This window comes from Momordica charantia, assembly GCF_013281855.1.
Source record: "Momordica charantia cultivar OHB3-1 chromosome 11 unlocalized genomic scaffold, Mcharantia_2.0 BLBB01000011.1, whole genome shotgun sequence".
Classification (NCBI taxonomy): Eukaryota; Viridiplantae; Streptophyta; class Magnoliopsida; order Cucurbitales; family Cucurbitaceae; genus Momordica; species Momordica charantia.
Window position 1 is genome coordinate 9,317,728 of NW_028275159.1, and position 20,681 is coordinate 9,338,408.

A 20,681-nucleotide genomic window follows, 5' to 3' on the forward strand; every position below is an offset into this window, starting at 1 on the left:
TTGTTTTTACATAATACAAACTACGAGTTTAGGGCAACACACCCAACACTATATGATTTAAAATGTTACACATTTAAGTTCAAAGATTAAATTGTTATCAATTTAAAAGTATATAGACTAAATCGTTACTTCAATAAAAATACAATTACAGGGATAAAATATTTTTTATCCTAAAAGAAGTTTACCTTTTTGTCAACTCAATGAACTTTCAATTTATAGATAAATATATACCTAAACCAAACGAGCATGACCTCGATAACGAGTAAGTCTAGCTATCTAACCAAAGGCCAAGGTCAAAACAAAAGTTTGTCACTCTTGTGATAGATATACATTGGAACATATTTCAAAGCCATCAAACTCCAACAAATCAACATCCTCAAAGGCACCCCCATTTCAAGAATTACAATAATTAATATACAAAGAATAACAAAGTGAAGAAAAAAAATAGCTACAGATATATTTTCACTGTTCATATAAGGTGTTAGTATGCCTATCTCATGGTAGTACCAAAAATTTCCCGCGAGGTGTAGATTTGCTCCTTCTAAATTCAGCCACTGATCCACTGCTTACTTCACTCTGAAACCGATTCCCATTCTCAACAGTAGAAACTGGCACTCTGTTCCATAATAAGTCACAAAATTTTCATCAGAGTTTAAACCACTAAACTCAAAAGCCTATCGAGTGAACTATTAATATCAATGAGGAAAAAATTCCTACTCTGATACCATGTTAAATCATCGATAAATCTAAAAGCTCGAACATTTCATATCATACCTCGGTGGCTCCAGATTCTGGGAGTTTCTGGGGAACTTCGGACAAGCTTTTTTAACCTTCAAAGCACCATCAAGAGGCAATCCCACAAGAAAATGCTCATTCTCCATCTCAGAGAAATCGCTCTTTCTTGCATCCTCCATTTTCCCACCAGCATAAATATCAGTAAGGAATGTTGTTACTGCATGTTCTTGCTGCTTCTGGTTATTGATCCTGGCTGCTGCACTGGGTAACTGCTGTTGCTTAGCTTTGGTTTTGCCTTCATTTCTGCCTCTCCTGGGCCCACCACCTTGAATTGTAATGAGAGACTGCTTCAGCTGCTGTTCATCTTCATTGTTTTCTTGGCAAACTAGTTGTTTCTTCTTTGTTGAGGCCATTGATTTGTGGAGACTAATCAATGCATCAGAGAAGTTTTCGTGCTCTTGGGAACTGATGTTTACTCGTCCTGCAGCCATGGACTTGTTAACAGGCACTCTAACCGGAAACGAAGGCTTTGCTATCGGTTGGTTCTCGTTCGTCTCTGATTTAACCTTGCTTCTCATAAGGGCGCCTCTATCTGTTGATATTGATCTCCTAACTGGTGGAGATGGAGACCTTGCATTCCCAGAGCTTGTACTTGTTGTTGATCTCTCTTCGGCTAAGAATGGCATTTTTATTACATCTTTCTCTGTGAATGAAGAGGGAAATCTTGGCCTTCTTTGCTTTCCTGAAGAGTAGCTTCTAGCCTGATATCATCAAAACTTGTCAAAATAGATGCATAGAGAAGAGAGTTGTTTAGTCTGCCTGTAGATTTTGATAAGTGTTTCAAAATGTTTCTATTGAACAGACACCATCTGGGAGGATTATTGTTTCTTTTCGTCTCCCATTACTATTTTTGTTTCGTTGAATGTATCACACCCGAAATTTTATAATTTTTGAGTCATTTTAATATCAAAATTAAGGACTAAATACTCACAAACGTCAAAGTTCAGTGACCAAATTTGTAAATTAACATAAAAACACAAAATGTCGTCATTCCTACCTCCAAAGTTTTAGCATCATCCAAAGGCCGTTGACAACTTTCAGGCTTAGTACCTCCATTAGTACCATGATGTCTTAGAACACGGAAGGGCGAGACTGTTCTTGGTTTCTGATTTTCTACAAAGGCCCGAGCGTTGCCACTCTTTAATTGTTCAAGTTCTGCATCCTTCCTCTCCAATGCCGATTTAAGATTTGATATCTGCGCAAAAATATGAAACACAAAGTTAAGTACTCACTACATGGGAAGAAAAAGAAGAAAAATGAATGGTCAGAACAGAACTAACCTCATCTTTAAGTTCTCGAATTTGACCATTTTCTTTATTACAACGAGCCGCACCTAATTCAATGGAGGCAACTCTCTCAGCAAACTTAAGCGTGCTAATTGTCTCTCCAAGGGAATCAACTTCGGGATTTATATGTACAAACATGAATGTCTTAGCCTGTCCACCTGTTTATTAAGGAAAATATGGAACATGTTATAACTCACTTCTAATCACATGCATTTTTTAACTCGAGACTGACTGTGATTCTAATTTGACAATGTTTACGAAGAAAACCCGAGCTACAGTATAGTCCAACAGAATGCTGAAAAGTTTACCTAAAGAGTCTTGTAGGAGTTGAGTGAGCTTGCTATTTCGGTAAGGGATATGTGCACTCTTTTGTGCAAGAGCAGAAATTACATCTCCAAGTGCAGAGAGCGATCTGTTTATATGTTGTGCTTCCTTTAGTCTGTCACCTACAGCTTCAGATTTGTCCACTCTTTCACTCCCAGCTAAATCTACTAGATGAAGACACCCCCTGAGAATGGATCCGGTGACCAAATCTCTTCCAAGGACATGAACTGTTAAAACACTACAACAAGATGCAGATGCACGAACATTTAGAAAGAGTCCAGTTGGTAGAATTAAGTCAAAAAAAGAAAAGCCTCTACCTGTGTGAACGACTACTTCTCTCATTTAAAGCCGTCGCGCCGATTGCTCGGTTTTTTTGGCCGATCCTCATCAAACTAAGAACATCTTGAGTACATGTCACCGGAACCCAACTTGCATCAGGTACATTAAGGCCACTCAGTTGAGAGTTATTTCGTATATCTAACGTACAAGCAGTTAAGGAAACAAATATAATAACAGAGATATTCAACCAAAAAAAAAAAAAAGAAGTTTTGTTTAGATGCGTAAATTTTACTCTGTGACTTTGTTCTTTAAAAGGATATCTTCTGTTTGAGCCATCACTGACTAACAAGTCTCTCACTTGCTCATTGTATATTTCAATCATTTGAACTCCAACTTCATACTTGATCATATCCAACCTTGCATTTGATATTTGGAATAAGTCGTTTAGAGCTCGATAATTAACACCCCACGTGTCCTCAGTCATCAAATCTGGGCCACTCTGCAAGAAAAAGAATATATAAAAAGTTATCTTTGTCTGCAAGGAGATAAACTGGTTAATATCTATAAAAATGAAATTAAGTTCCCTCGTCTTCTTGTAATTACGGGACAATATGATGAGCTTAATGTTTACCATTGTATATGTCTTTCCTGAGCCAGTTTGTCCATATGCAAAGATGCATACATTAAAACCATCAAGAACAGATCTGATCAGCGGTTGAGTATCGACATATATTTGTTCTGCAAAAATTTTTAGAGACTTACCATAAGTGACATTTAATTGCAGATAAAGTGACATTTTATATTCAGCAATTAGTATTTGATTTGAAGTCTACATGTGTTGAATGCCACGGGTAACTTTAGTTATAAATCTGAATTATCGATATACCTTGGGTAACATTAGTTCCATAGACTTTATTGAAGGAAAATACTCTTCTTGCTTCTTTGCCTTGCTTTAGAGAATTTGCAATCATAATGTTCCCATTTTCTCCAATATAGTCTACTGTAGACTGCTGGTTTGACTGTCCAGGTAAGAAAGGTCTCACTCTACAGTAGACCCTTATTGTTCCTGTATTTACAAAATAACATTTGTTCGAGCACTCAATCCAGTTATTCTCATCATCAAAGAAGCAAGGACATGGCTACAAGACACATTTACGACGAGACATTATTTTCAAAGTAGGACACGTTTATTAAAAATATACATTTTTTAAATATATGTATGTTCACAAATGTCTAACACGTGTCCAAAGTATATACTTAACAACTATTTTACATGCCTCTAATAAGTGCATGATATATCTCCAATGTGTTCAATAAGTGTCCAACATGTGTCAATTGTGCTTAATAAGTGACATGTTCAACAACACTCACAGAGTGCTTTATATTGTCAGTTTTGAGACGATATCCAAACTAAAGCGTCCATGATTTCCGGCTGTTATTAAATTATTATTACCTTTAAGGTCTTGAACTTGATTGTAAAGTATACGATTTTCTTCCAAGACTTTGTGATAAGAAGAGGAAGCCATTTCAAGGCCCTTAAGATGGTGTTCTGGGAAAATAAACAGAATATAAGAATATTTACAATCTCAAAGGATGTAAATGACAGAGAAAAAAGAGCTTCAAGTTCTCAGACCTAGCCTTTCAACTTCTTCTTCCCATTGAGATTGTATGTGTTTAACTTCAAGTTTGGTGTCTTGAAATGCTGACTTTAGCTCCTGAAGGCCAACAAAATCAAGGTATATCAAAAGAAGATAAGCACAAACTAAAATTGGCTTGTCAATGAGCCTATCACATATTTGACAAAGCTACACAAAATGGAGTGACTACTCTTTATTAATAGTTTAAGAACTAGAAATGACACATATACAGTAAGCTCTCGCATTAACACCTGAATCTGTTTCTGCTGAGCATGAACCAGTTCTTCATGGCCAGCAGGAGCCCTAAGAATAACCTCACGTTTTCCTCCACAAACACAGAACTTGGAGAAGTCACTTGAAGCCATATTAGTTCTTTGATTGATGTATCGAGAAATTGCTTCAATGAATTCAGATTTTGATAGTGAACTTAAGTCGCTTTTCAATATCTTCTTCAGAAAGAATCCGAGCTGTAGGAACAAAGAAATAAACCTCAAGAACTCTTCAAATTACCATGCATTTCGTTAAATGTTGCATCAATTACCTGAGTGCCTTGAGACACAAGCAGTGCAGAGAAATCCTTGACAACCTTGTTAAGTAATGCATCAATGACCTACAATGTTTATAACATGTAACGTTAGATTCGTGTTAGCTACAGGAGTTACACATTTCGACTAGAGATTCTGAAGCCAAAAAATGAGGTACAACATGAAAAGGACCTTACCTACCATTGCATTTAAAGGCAAATCTTCGATCCCGTTGCTCTCTCTGAGGTAAGCTTGTAGAAGTTTGAGTCCAAAACGATCAAAAAGAAAAGCAAGAGCACTACAAGTTCTGGATTCTTCAACTGAAACTTCATTAGACAGATGAAGGAAGTCTAGTAGCTGCTCGAACTGAGATGAATCTGATTCGTGCACCGACTCATCTGTACTCTCACTTCCAGTTATGGATGGTGAACTTCTGGTGAAAGATGTGATACGTACAGTTCCTCCATATCTCCAAACCCCAATCCCACCGGCTTGCTTCCACTCATAATATCCTTTCAAGCATAGAATACACTCTACAACTTTACCCGAAGTACCTCCCTATATGCATCAAATTTTAACGAAAACATGAACATTTTCAGTGAAAACCTTCTACCAACTCAAGCAGAAAAAATTATATTAATAAGATTTGATACTAAAAAATAAAACTTGTATTGCAGAAGTAGATTAGGCATACTCAGAAAGAAGGTTACCTTTTCCAAGTCAGAAGCTTCAAATGTCAAGAGCTTCATGTCTTTAACTGCCTCCAAGAAGTTCCTCGTGTTCTCAAAATACTGGATTGCAGATTGTGCAGCTCCTTCCGCTGACTGAACTGTTACAACTGGATTCTCCACCACCTGTTATTATAAAATAAGAACTTCAGCTTCACCCCCACTTGAATTATTTGAAATTCTAATCACTCCCACTTAGACTATACACACAAAAATGAAGTCTAAAAAGCATACTATGACCTTGAGAACAGCACCAGGATTGACTTTGTTGAGGACATTGCAGAGAATGAGGCCATTGCGGAGTGCGAGACAGAACTCTTCTTCAGAGGGCTCATTTGACAGCACTCCTGATGCTCCATGATCCATTTGGCGTAGCCATTCTGCTGCTTGGCTCCTCCTGGAAGCTGGAAATAGATCACATTTACAAATAGCAATAAAAATATATATGAGCCGTAGATAAGTGAGCTTAACTCCTCCTGTAGTCTGCTGGCTCAATTGCAACAACTAAATGTCCATTACGAAAACCAAAACTAATAGCATGTTTGATAATGATTTTTTTTTCCCTGAAATTATGTTCTTTTACCAACTGCTTTCTTTGTTTTGTAATTTACTCTCATATACATATTTTAAAAGTGTTTTGTACTGGGCTGATGCCCCTTTTCTCTTCCGAAAAAAAAAATATTTTAAAAGTGTTTTTAAGAAGTGTAAAATCAAACACGCGCTTAATTTTTAGAAACTGTAAACTAAAAGCGCATCATTGTTAAACATAAAATATATTGCAAACTATTTTGAATCCACCTTACCAAGTTCAGAGAGAGCTCGTTTAAAACTCAGAAGATAAGATTAGATTCAAATCCAAACTTTCTGGATGAGAGTCAAATTAGTTCATAAGTCATGGATTAATCACCCCTCATAATCATGGACTCAATTTACTGTTCCCATTTATATTTTCAGCTAATGTTAGAGGTTGTGATAAAATAAAAGTGTTTTCGAAATTCACATTTTAAAAAAATAATATAATAATTAAAAGGCTAAATATCTAAATTCATTCCAATATTTGTGTCATTTTTCAATTTCATCTGTTTTAAAACTTTTAATTTAATCCCATATATATTAAATTTTTAAGCAAACATTTACAAAAAAAATTATATATGTATTATAAAAAAAATGTTACAACTTTTCATTTATTTTTTCAATATAGCATAAGTGTGACTTTGTTTGACGACTTTGTTTTATATTACATTTGAGTTTGAGTTCGATTTGGATTAAGCTAATTTGTAAAATTTTGAACAGTTAGATGCTATTTAGGTAAATGCTCTATAAAAATGAGCTACAACTAACCATTCAAATGAAAAGATACCATACTCAGATTCATATACCATTAACACTAAGGACATGATAATTGAAGTATATCTCAAATAACTAGTTACTTGTTCATCCTATTTTGATTCAAATGTCCTCCCATTATTTTAACATTAGCGAAAAAAAAAAAAAAAGGAGATATATTTGCCTAACTGGAACAAGGGAAGAACAGGTCAATCGGCTTTTTCTTAGGTCCTGGAATGTGATTTTCCAGTCTAGCTTTCCTCCTATTCCTAAGGACAACAATGTTTTAATGTCAAGTTCAGCCATGGAAGAAGCTGAGTATAATTGAGTAATCTGACGGCGTGGGAGTAGTTGGTGGAGAGAATACCCTATAGTCTCTATCAATATCATTATTTGACTTCCCCTCCATAAATAACTTAAAGGCAATAGCTCTATGATGGAGATCAGAGCTCCTCTTTCAAAATATATATATATATATATATATATATATATATATCTCCAGTTCTTCACCTACTAAATAATTGTTCTATTCAAACGGATTAAAAAGAAGAAAGAAAAAAAAAAACCTTCTTTCGGCTGGACATGGACCTATCTCTTTAGCAGATGGACCCAGACCCAGATTACTTGAAGCGAAATTATGGGTTCATTTCTTCATTCGCAACATTGCTCCCACGACTTTACCTTTTTTTTTTTTCTCTTTTTTTCCTTTTTCCCCTTTATTACTCTGTTCACCTTCACCCACTTTTTCCTAAATTTGTGGAATTAGTCCAAAATGTCATTATTATTTAGTAGCATATAAATAAATAAGTGGGTAACGGTAAATTACCATTTTACCCCTGTTTCAATTTACTCCTTGCCATTTTAAAAGTTTCAATTTGGTTATAGTATTTATAAAAATACCTTTGAAGTTTTACACTACACTCTCGTGCTTTTCTTTTTTAGGCCAGAAATTGACATGCTAGGAAAATTTTACTAAAATTTTTTAAATTATAGAACTAAAGTATTAATTTGAATGTCTGAAGTTTTTTTTTTTATATACGTTAGCTATATTTTAATTTCGTGTGCTCTTCGAATTTTGAATTGTGGTAGTGTACTTTTCTGGTACCGTTTGAAGAGATTTTCAAAAATGGAGTGGGTGTGATGAGAAATTGAAGGGCATGGGTAAAGTGGGTGTAAAGAGAAAATTCCGTGAAATTTCAAAAAAAAGAAGTTGCTCAACTTGGCAGAAACCTTGAACGAAGAGTCATCTAAATATCTAATTTGAAAAGAAAAAAAGAATGAAAAAGAAATGGAAAGAACTCTTCGATTGAGAACATAAAAATAAAAAAGCGATCGGAAAAGAGATCGAGTGGGAGGATTTTACCGGCTTCTTCGGCTTTCCGCTGAGCCAACTCATCGTCGTTGATAACCTCCTCAGGAATCGCTGAAGAAGCATCATTACTCGGAACCAGAGCCTTCAATCCTCTCAGATTCTTGTTCGGAGACGACAAAATCGAACTTCCGTAGCTTAATTCCTGCGGCATTTTGACGAATCGCGCTCGATTCTCCTTCCAACAATCTCCGATTCCGCAGAAACAAAAGACTCACAGTCAATTCCGCAGGATCGCCCTGCAGCGGGAGAAACGAAAAGAAAAACAAAAATCAAGAAGAAACAAACCAGTCGATCATCGATTCTCGATTCTCGATTTGTTTCTGCAAAATAATATCTACAAACGGCATAGTAATTCAAAATCTTACCTCAAAAGAATGTTGGCGAGTGAAGATTAATAGCTGAGAGTGGGGAACGAGGAAGAAATCATAATGAGTGCAATAAAGAACGGAGGTGGAGAAGATTTGACGAGCTTCTCGTGATTGTTGATCTGAGGATTTCAAAAAATTTTCCGAGGTGTGATTATGAAGTGGTCTCCGACGTGGGGGAGATTGTAGAGAGAGAAACAGAGAAGAGAGAGAGAGAGAGTATAAAGAGAAGTCGAATTGTAACGTTATGGTTTGTTTATGGCCTCCATGAACATGAACCCATGATTAAAAAAAGAATGAACTAAATATTTTTTAATAAAATAATCAATTTTTTGTATTACAACATATTCGCAGGAGATTCAAACTCACAACTTCATGGTCGGAGGAGATTCAAACTCACAACTTCATGATCGAAGGTATATGACAATTACCGTTTAGCTATATTGGCTTTCACAATAACTTGTTTTTTTTAATACTTTTCTACATAGTTTGATCATTTTCCTTTTAAATTTTTGGGCTAAGATTGAATCATCAAGTTTCGAAATTGTAATAGAAAAATATTTGTTTTTTTTATTTTTTTACCTTCCTTTAGATCAATAATATCCGATTGAAGATTCAAGGATCTCTCGTTTATTTTTTTTATTTAACCTATAACTATTGAGCTATGTTTACATTGGTTTAGTTTAACATTTTATTAAAAATACACCTATTAAATTTGATATGGTGGTAAATGTGAAGTACTGATGTTGAGTGTGATAATTTGAATATTCAAATCTATTAGGAATGTTACTAATATTTCAATCAGTTAACTATGTTTTTTCACTAAATTTGTAGAATTTTTTTTAGTATTATAATTGAAGTGAGGATGAGAATTTGAATCTTGAACTTTTAAAACCTTGCTAATCTTTGATAGTAAAATATAAAAACCAATCAAATACTAGAATTGCAAAATAATATTGATAAAAGAAAAAACAATCTATTTTTAGTTACAAAAATGGTAAAATGCATTATATATCTAACAAGTTAGAAGACAGGGGAAGTACAAAAATAGTCTTGATCTATCATTCTAAAACTTTCAATAATACTTTTGATCTTTTATAAATTATCCATTAATATTTTGGACGAAAAAATTGATGTGGTGAAATTTATAAGTTTGAAATCAAAATATAGACAAATATTTAAAATATATTTTTGAAATGTTTAGAAGACCAATGATAGTATTGAAACATTTAAAATGAGATGAGCATTTTTAAAACAAACGGTAATTTTATTACCTAATAAAATTTAAAATTTTAAAAAAAAAGAAAAAGAAAAAACAAACACAACCAATACATTATTATTATTATATTATTTTGATAATGTTATAAAGTACAAATTCCAATGTATTTTTATTCATCGCGATTTACGAATAAAACAAATACAATAAATAAAGAAAAAAACAATATTCAAATTTGAAATTTGAAAATGTAAGAAGATTGTGAGACAACGACGGCCGTTCATTAACGGCAAGCAGTGGAACAGTACCAGAGGCTTTAAGCGGGACGTCAATAAACGAAGCGCCGTCAGAGTTCCATACGGCATATTAAATAAAGAAGTCAGTTTGAGTTTGACTTGAAAAACGGTTATTCCACGTGGCATCAGATGGAGCAAATGCAGATACGACACGTTTATGTCTTCCACGTCGGACTCTATGGGTTTTGATACAGTACATCACTCATATAATGGTACTAATAGTCCTTCCAAAATCAACGGAGGGTTTTGGTAATTATGATTCAAACTGGCGGTTGATTGGTCCTCCGAATCAATTCCAGCATTAGGATTTGTCAGTGACCCCACATCCTTGACCTCGCTGTAATTTTAGCATCAAATAATCTTAATTAAAATCATAAATTTATTTCGACCCTTTGGTCCCTAAAGAATAATCAAAGTTTAGAGACCAAAATAGAATTTTTAAATTCTAATAGACACTTGCAAGTCTAGACTTGAATGGAGATATTTTGAAATTTCGAAGACAAGAATGATAGTTAAGATCTAAGTTGTAAATTTTGGGTTAAAAATTTCAATTTTTAATTGGTTAGAGAGATTATTAATGCCTTAATTTCTTTAAAAGTTTACTAATACCTTAATTAGTTGTTGGTTGGAAATTAAGTATCTAGATAAATTATATTTATTTACATAGATATTAATATTAATTAACAGGAATGCCTAATGTGGCATTCCTCAATACATTAAATATATTTTTATTTAATAAATTTTTTTATAATTCATAATCGAAGTTATTTAACTTTTGGCTTACTTCTTTATCAACGGGGCACCGTGCCCGCTTCAAAGTCTAAATCTAGAAGACGTCAAAAGTTTTTAATACAAAACTCATCGGAGGTTCAAACATAGGACCTTTTTGGTAGGCATTACCAAGAGATTATGTGCCCTTGCCATCAAAGTTGCTCTTCGGGAGAAAATTATTTTGATGGATCACAAATTTTGATCACAAACAAACATTTAATTGGCTTGACCTAACCACTAGCCCAAATTTAATGCAACATTAATTATATTTGACCGTTCATTTGCAATCCCTCCCACTACCAATCAAATAACACTACTTCATCTCGTCAACCTAAGTGTATCCAACTAACTAAAGTATATATTTTTCGATCAAAAGGACAGAGGTTCGAATCTCAACTATCACATGTTGTTGAATTAAAAAAAAAACACCCTTCTTCTAAAATTTTATTTAATGAAACATATCACTAACAATACATGACTTACTAATTTGTAATTTGATTAGTAAACTATATAGTGCCATTATTAGAATAATCTCTTGAAATTCCCTTATAAAATAGAACTATCAAAATTCCATGAAACAATGAATGCAAGAGTGATATGATTAGAGTTGCCTTGTTAATGCCTCAAAACTATTCAAATTCCAAAAATCCATGGGGATCAAGTGGAAATAATTGGATTTGTTGAGCTAATTTTTTTATATTTGTGTAAAGTTGTTTAGAATTTTAGAATTTAAAATGTATATAAATTATTTTAAGTTGTATAATTCCGATACCAACTTTCATACTTATTCTTTAGTACTTCAAATTTTTAATGAATAAAATTATTTTATTCTAGGTCATTATTGTTATTTTTTTAATCATCTAATAAAAGTCATGTTTCATTTCATATTATAAAATTTAACTCACTACCTACGACTTCAAAATATTTCTTTGCATCACATAATAAATAAACATATCACGTCAAGTTCTTTATTTAAAGATTATGGGTAATTTAAAACAAAGACGAAAATGATTTTCTATGCAAATTTTAAAGACCTTAATGAAACAATTGAAAGTTTAATGAACCAAGACAATATAAATAGACAAATACTTACGGACTAGAATAGAATATAATGCAAACTATTATTTTATTCCATATTTAAGAAAACAATATTGTTCATTAGATAGAGAGGAAAAAAAAGGAATGCAAGGTGTAGCCTTCTTTATTTCTTTTGTGTTTTTAATATATGGTTTTTTTTATAGTGACTTAAAATAATGGCTAAGTTTTCTCAAAAAAATAAAATAATGGCTAAGTTTAGCCTCTTTAATCTTGTATTTAAAAAATGTATGATATAATCCATATTTCAACCTTTTTTTTCGGTACGACTATTAGTCTTATTAGAGTATAATTAGCTGGAAATTGCTTGAATTGTTCGACAAATTCCTACCCATTGTGCGTCCGTTCTCCACTTTATTCTCAATTGTGTTATTTTTAGTTTCACTTAAAAGAACCAAAACTAAAAGGGATGCTCTTCTTTTTCATATAATATATGAAATATTCATATATCACTTCTAATTGATGTGAGATATTATATTTACATCTCCAACAAAATTTATTATTTCTTAATTTTACATTTAACCTTTCTATTTTTTTCTTTTTCTGAGTACGTATAGCAAGAGAGGGAAGGATTCGAACTCACGACCTCTTAATTAGAGACACGTGTTAATTACTGTTGAGTTAAACTCACGTTGGTTGAATAAGACCGTTCTCATACCGAGACAATAAAAAAAGAAAGTAGATTAATTTATAGTATACGTTGTGCAACTTTTGAAATGAATAAGATAGAAGAAGGGAAAAGGGTAAAGGGTAAAGGAGAGGGAGAATTATGAACGTTGGATCCTCCAAACTTGAATGATTGCGGAGGCAAACTTTTGGCCATGCGCCCTTTTTTTACATTATGTGCCCCATTTATTCGACCACATTCTCTCTACCAAATTATTATCTTTTTTTCTTACTTTTTTTTTCTCACTTACTTTTATTTTAGTCAAAGGCGTATTCCTAAAGTCTCCTCTCCATTTATTGTTGTGCTAAATAAATTTTTTGTTTCAATCATGTTCATCTCGAAAATGACCAAGCTTCGAATCGGACAAAAGAAAGACCTGGAAAATGAGTCAGACTGTGCTGGGAGACATATAAGAGAAACACTCCAACGTCCAAGTCAGAAAGCATCCGAACTGTATTCGAGAGAAAATACAGTATTCGCTTATCTGGGATAGGAGCATATGGTCCCTATTTATTTAGGTCTCCGACAATGTTCCCTACAGGACCTCAACGGCTCTTTAAGGTAAGCGTGAATCACGGCGTGCTGTCGTGGAGTCTGTCGGAATGAAAGACTGAACCGAGTGCATCCGGGTCGGTTCGACCATGAATGAAATTTTCATTGTGTATAAAATTAGTGTTGAGATTTTGCAAACAATAATCATGGTCACTTTTTTAAAAATACAATAATCAAAATAGACGTTTTGAGAGTATAATGACTAAAATAAACCAAATTTGAAAGTACGTGAATAAAAATGGACATTTTAAAAATATAAAGACTAAAACAAATCAAATTCGGAAGTACAGAGACTTAAAATGGTATTTTAAGCATAAAATTTTATTTTTCACTGATCTATTATCTTCGTTACATATTTAGTTGCTCGTGAAATTCCACTTTTGCCCTTCTTATTTTGAGATCGGGGATAATTTATGTCATGTTTGTCGGTGGAATATATCATTTAGTTTTCTTAACGTTACATAACATCATGTTTTAGTAGCTAATATTTTGTGAAATTTCAACATTTTTGCCCTCGAAGTTGTATCAAATATATTTCTATCGAGTACTAAAAAAATACATATACACATATATTTTTCTATTGAGAGGACTTACTCAACAACATTGTTGAACCTTGAACGGAGGGAAATTGATGTGATATGTAAACAATATTATTTTCCATGAACTATATATGTTAAATTAAGAAATGTATAATTGCCATACTTGATTAATAGAATATTTTCTAACCTTAAGTACCCAAAATTTTTGAAAAAGTGTAAGCTGAGTAAGATATTTAAAAGTAAGGTCATTGTTCCAGATGGAACTTCAAACTTACAACCTCTTGTTTGGAAATATGTATCAATTACTGTTAAACTATGTTCGCTTAACGTTATTGTTTTTTTGTTTCAACGAGAATTAATTCTTATGGAAAAAAATAGGGACTTAATTGATTTTTTTCCAAGCCCTATTTGATTTGTCTTAATACGAGTGAGATAAAAAAAAATTGTGTTCAAAATATACTAAACTCATCAAATAATATTTTTAAATATTACATCATCAGCCTTTAACTTAATCATAAAAAATCAAATTGAAATTTTTGCATGCAGAGTAAAATTTAAAATTTTAAAACATCTTCAACAAAGTTACCGTTATAACCACGATCATTTTATTTTTTGAATTATAATATATATACAAATATATTAATGAATGTCGTTGGTAAATACTAAAGAAAAAGAACCTCATTAATAATCCGAACATAAAAGTAAATTGTGAGTGGTTAATCTAAACCTAACTTAATTCGTTAAAAGAATCAGTAATTATCAAATTTTTACCCCGTCTAAAAAATGTTATTTTTAGTGCAATTGTCAACTATTTTTATTATTACTTCATACCGATAGTCCATTATTTTTTTAGAATTGATATCCCATTATTGATTTTTATAAAAAAAAAAACTTTAAATTTATATCTTTAATATTTAAATTTAATTGTTATTGATAAGACTCTATATAATAATTGAATTCAAAAATAAAAATAACAAAAAAATAACACAATTTGAATTGGGCTTACCTAAATATTTCTGATAAATTTATTGGGCCTAGATCTGGACTGAATCTTAACTTTATTTTTGGGCCAGATCAGCCCAGTAATTACAGTTAACTAAACTCCCAAAACTCTTCTTAATTTTCTCTATGGACATTGACAGGCCTTTAAAGATTATAATTTGGGATTCATTCTATAAAATTTATACCTTTATCTGAAAATAAACCCTTTTAATATATCAACAATTTATCAATATATCATTTTTTATATTTTTAAATATTATTTAATTATGTACTAAAAAAAATTATGAAAATTCAAAATGGTTTAATTATTAAATTCCTAATTTTATGCCACTTTTCACTCTCCTAAATTAAAAAATATCCAAATATCCAAATTTCTTCGTCTTCTTCACCTGAAAACAAGTGCCCGTCGTCGGTTTCTTTGTCTTCTTCATAAAAAACACCATTTTTTTCAACAGTCTTCTTTGTCTTCTCCGTTCCCTCGCGGGCAGCAGCCCGTCTTGCTTTTCACTATTGTTTCTGACAGACCGTCTCATCGTCTTCTTCGTTTTCTATCGTTATCATCTCCGATAGTCCGTATTTGATTCGCTCGTTTTTCACTATTGTTTGGCAGCCCGTTTTCTACCGTTTACATTTTAAAACTTCTAGGTTTGTTTATGATTTCCGATTTTGGGTGTTCGAGTTTGGGGTATTGTTAAGAACAATTTTTCAATATGGAAGATTATCCTAGTCTATGGATTTTTTTAGCATATGCTAGTGTGTTATTTTATTAAGTAGTTTATTTGCATTGTTTGTTAATTATAGGACGACTATATACTTTATAGTTCATATATAAGTTTATCTGAGCTTGATTTTGGTGAATCGACTCTTCATATTGCAGTCAACACTTATAGTTTATAACCGGATATAGTTTATATCTCCATATAAGTTTATGTTATAATGGTAGCGGTATACAGTTTATATCTCCATATTAGTTTATGTTATAACGGTTGCTGTTATGATCATGAGATTATTTTTAGACTGTTGTACTCATGTTTTGCAGTTAACTTGCATGTGTTTTTTGCTCGTCTGTTATATTCTTCTATACAATTAGAATGAAAAAGAAAATATTTGGTAATAAATTTCATTAGAATATATTAATGAGTAAATTAGGAAATTATAGAAATAATTGATTTGGGGCCACAATGATTTAATGTTTAGAAAATCAAGTTTGAAACATTAAACCTTTAAACTAGAATTTGCAAGAATTCTCACATCATAAATGATTTTGAAATCATTTGAAAGAAAAAGAATGAGTTTGAAGTAACAATAGATTTGAAATCACATTTTAAGTTCCAAAATTTTCCATTTCAAATAGCTCGGATTTGTCAGGATTTGAAATTAAAAAGTATCTAATTCCAAATTTATCCCACAGATAATCTTTCAAACATTACTTCATAAGCAAACAGCCGTTCAACTAAATTAATTTTTTTCTTGTCTCTCTTCTACAAACATTTTTTGAATGATGGTTCAAGCAAAATACAATTTTTTATACATTTAAAATTTCTCTTTAGTATTTTTTAAAACATTTTTGTAATTCTTTTTAAGTTCCCTTCTTGTGTTTTTGTTCGTGAGGTTTTTTAAGATGTTGTTAAATTTTTTTTAAGGTTTAATTTAATATATTGATTTGATTAAATGATTTCATTTTTACGTGGTTCACACTATTATTTCATATTAAAATATTATATTATTATTAATATAATATTATACTAAATTATAAGGGCATAATAGTAAAGTGTTATACTTTATTTTCATTTCTTGTGAACATCCAAACAAGAAATTTTACTTTTAATGATTTGAATTCAATTTGGTTCCAAACGTAATTAGAAATTTGAAATCATTTCCATTATTAAAAAATCGTGAAATTTAAAATCATTTCTCATCAATCCAACGACAAATGGAGCATAAATCTTTTATATTTAAATAAAAAAATTAATTATAATAAATATAAATGTCAATAAAGGTAAATTTCGCATTTGGAAAAAATTTTAAATCTAAAAATCTAAAATTGTAAAATTTGTAAATGTTAAACATCTGTGAAAATAAGATTCCAAGACAAAACGTGGAACATATTATCTCTTCTCATTATTGCAAAAGAATTGGAGAAATTGTGCCCTCAGTAGCAATAAAGATTTTCCTCACAGGAAAAAAATATTATATCTTTTTAGTTAAATATACACTTAAGGTTGGCCTAAAGTATACATGTCATGCACTAGAGATGAGATTAAAAAATAAGTATAATTTAAAGACTAAATGTTACAGCCTAACTTGAGCATATTTTCAACCTAAAATGTCCGAGATTCATGTTGTTGAATAAAAAAACTAAATCGCTAGTTATGACATATCATATAATCATTAATAGAACATTTATTTTAAACTTAAGTCTAGTTCAACGAACATCACCTCTCCCCGTGTTATTGTACTAAAAAATATTTTGATACCTCATTTTCACTTTAATTAAATATCTTTTAGGAATTAAATTTCGTTGAATTACCTAAGAATTCAGAAAAAAAAAAGTTACAATTACCTGAGCCGCAACAATTTAATTTAAGTAATTTTCTTTTTTTTTTTAACATAAATTTTAAAATAAATAATGTAAATTCGTTAATAAATTATATACTAGCTGGACGGAGTTTTTTTTAATATTGTTAAAAAAGAAACTAATTCCAAAAATATTGCAACATTTAAACTAATCCAATAAATAATGCTGATTTTATTATTTTGATTAGCTGGCAGAGCAAGTGGGTCCCACAATATATTTTTTTTTAATTTCCAGCCTCTGCCACGCAGACATTTTATGGTTGGTTCTAGGTAAAATACTTATGTTTTGACGAGTGAATTCGAATTCTCCTTATCTCATACGTTCAACATTTTTATACCTAAAATAAATAATATCAAACTAAAATTATAGTGATACGATCTACCTATACTTGATAAGATTTTTAAATCTTTCTCAATATATATACTTCAAAATGCTTATATTAATCTTTTAACTGATCTAAATCTAAAACTACTCAATAAGTTCTTATTGTAGATTGAAGAACCAAATTCAGTTTTCTAGAACCAACCATAAAATTACCATCAGTTTTAAATATTATATTTTAGTCCTTAAATTTAAAATTTGTTTAATTTTATTTACTAGATGTTTATGAAAAGCTATTTACCGATTGCTATAATTTCATGTTTATCCTTTTAATTTAAAATTTGATTCATTTCTAAATACATCACTTATTTAACGATACGTGATTTCAAATATTTGCTCACATAAACATCTATTGATCATAACGTAATTGATAAAATACGTGTCACATTAAAATCATATTATACAATTGATGAGACAAAAACTAATATAATCTTTTTATGTAAAGTAATATGCAGACTAAAAATAGAGCATTTTGAAGGTTTACAGAAAAAAAAATAAAAAAAAAGATAAAAGGAGCGTGACTTGTTTGAATACACATATACTAAATAGAGTGTTTTCAACATTTTCGATATTTGAAAAAGTTGAAAAAACTATTTTTTTTAGGAAGAAAGAAAAAACTAAAAGTTGGTTTTATTTTTTGAATTGTATTTTTAAATTTGGACACTCCAAACATAAATTTATTGTATCCATTTTATTCTTTATTTTGTAAATCATAAAATTGAATCTAAATCTCCCGCCAAAGATTTCATAGAAATTGCGATAAAAGTTAAAATCTATTATTCATTCAAAAGATTATTTAAATAGATATACTTTTTGAAATCTTATTCTTAGTACAATTTTAAATTCACGTTTAATTCGATGGAATGATTTTTAATACCTACCTTTCATGATTTGTTTAATTCTTTTTTTTAGAAAAAAATTGTTTAATTCTTTTTTCTTCTAAAAAGTAGGATTATATATATATATAGATGATAAAGACATAACTGTTTAAAAAATCATATCTTTAATATTCTATTCACACTTTTTGTGTTCTAAAGAATAGAAGGAAAGTTTTGACTTTTTGAAGAGTAGTATATTACTATTAAATAAAGGATGAAAAATCCTAGGGAAAAACAAAAAAGAAAAATCTAAATATACTTTTTTGTCAATGGATTTATTTTTATTTTTTTTTTATTACTACAACAAATTGGGGTATGAGTTCGAACATCCGATCTCAAAAAAATGAGTAAATGTCAATTACGGTTAAACTATGCTTGTGTTGACATGAACTTGGATTTGAATATTATAATTACAAATAAGAATTCTAGTTTTTAATCTTAATCTACTCTTAATTCTTCTAAATTTACTACTATGAAAAATCTATCAAAAATATTGTTACTTTTTATAATATTTCTCATTTTAAATTAATCTAAAAAATGTTTATAAAAATAAGATAATAATTTAAACATAAATTAACAACAATAATAATTAAATTATAAACTTAACTAGAATATGCCACTCTTATATTTTAACCCACATTTGATTCTTGATGAAGAATATTTGAATTTAATATATAGTGTAAAGTTATTAAAAGAATACCTTTAAAAACTAGAACTTTTTAGACTCTACAGAATTCAAATTAAAATTTACCTAAACGAATAAAATAAAAAAAAAAGATATGTGAATAACTAACGTGTAATAATCTATTAAAAAAGATATATTAATATAATATTTTATAGAGAAATTTAAACCTGTATAGTTTATATATATATATAGCAGCAATACATAGATTGTTAAATATATATATATGTCTTAAAATTAGGGATGTTCATCCCCCACTTAATTCTTCATCCCCGTAAAAGTTTCGTGGCGGGGATTCTATACGAGAAATTTACAGAGATTGGATTTCTTACGGGGATTTTTACGTATTTATTCTTTTATTTTAAAATTCATTTTTCAATTAAATATATTTTTTAAGGAAGTTTCTAATTATTTACTCAAGTTTCAATATGATAAAACTTTATTTACATGATCTAATCCTCCTATACATATTGTATGGGTAGAAAAAAAATAGGATCTTTCAATATTTGTAAACATAAAGAGAACAATAAGATTTGTTAAGTGTATATAAATATAAAAATGGTGAGGTGGACGGGGACGAGAAAAAACCTTTTCAATTCATTCTCCATCCTAGTCCCTGTTTAGGCGACCGAAAAAAAACTTCCTCCATCCCCACTGCACGTATTCGTCCCATTCAAACGGATCCCGCAAGACCATTCCTAGCTAGGAGAAAAATGAACATTTCTGCTTCAAATAACCTGTGGTAAGAAATTTTGTTAACTTTTAAATATACATTCCAATGATTTGCTGCACTATTTAGTATTTATAAACATCATCAACATATAATTGGAAAATTAGAGTTTAAATCAATGACAGCCAATATATATCCTTGTTTTTTCTTTTAATAAAATTTAAACTTTGGCATGTCTATAACACTCGAAAAAGAAAAGGACAAAATTTGGAGTATACATCTATGTCTATATATAAAAGTACATAAAAGTAGCAATAGGGATAAATTCTAATTTGCTTTCCTTATTCATTTATTATTTTGGCTTTCTAAAATTAAATAAACAAAAAATTTATCTTTAATATATTAAAAGTTACCAATTAAGTTATTCCATAAAAATAGTTATTAAAAATTCTCAAAGATAAAAAAAAAGTTGTATTTCATGTGATGTTTTCGTTGTTTCCAAATATGTGTCTGATAGTAAATTTGAAAATTTAATCTCAATTTAAAAAAATTGTTCAACTAATATGTTTGCAAACTAGTGTTAGTTACTTATTAAATATTTAGTTAATATGAAATATTATTAATTAATTTATTAACCTATATATTATAAATTTGGTATAATTATCATTTTACAATATTATATCATTTATAATTATACTATGTTATATGTGTTCTAATT

General features: G+C 30.3%; 1 protein-coding gene across 2 annotated transcripts; it reads right to left on the reverse strand.

Moving 5' to 3' along the window:
* Positions 1-295: 295 nt before the first annotated feature.
* On the reverse strand, positions 296-8,890 carry KP1 (kinesin-like protein 1). 2 transcript variants are annotated; one of them, XM_022283882.2, is made up of 18 exons: positions 8,637-8,890; positions 8,263-8,507; positions 5,814-5,977; positions 5,556-5,699; positions 5,047-5,403; positions 4,863-4,931; positions 4,573-4,788; positions 4,318-4,399; positions 4,138-4,233; positions 3,571-3,750; positions 3,316-3,422; positions 3,005-3,183; positions 2,723-2,887; positions 2,390-2,643; positions 2,076-2,239; positions 1,793-1,990; positions 775-1,496; positions 296-616 (listed from the first exon to the last, which is right to left on the reverse strand). In XM_022283882.2, the coding sequence occupies exons 2-18, from the start codon at positions 8,420-8,422 to the stop codon at positions 496-498; spliced, it is 3,378 nt and encodes a 1,125-aa protein (XP_022139574.1). In that variant the 5' UTR covers positions 8,423-8,507; positions 8,637-8,890; the 3' UTR covers positions 296-495. The 2 variants fall into 2 exon arrangements, with proteins under 2 accessions (XP_022139574.1, XP_022139575.1); XM_022283883.2 differs by lacking the exons at positions 8,263-8,507; positions 8,637-8,890 and adding an exon at positions 7,466-7,486.
* Positions 8,891-20,681: the final 11,791 nt, after the last annotated feature.

Coding starts and splice junctions, on each gene's coding strand:
- KP1 (XM_022283882.2), bottom strand. CDS start 8,422: ATGCCGCAGGAATTAAGCTACGGAAGTTCGATTTTGTCGTCTCCGAAC. Junction 4,400..4,572: donor CTCAGCAGAAACAGATTCAG/GTGTTAATGCGA, acceptor GTTGGCCTTCAG/GAGCTAAAGTCAGCATTTCA. Junction 1,991..2,075: donor TTCGAGAACTTAAAGATGAG/GTTAGTTCTGTT, acceptor ATTTTTGCGCAG/ATATCAAATCTTAAATCGGC.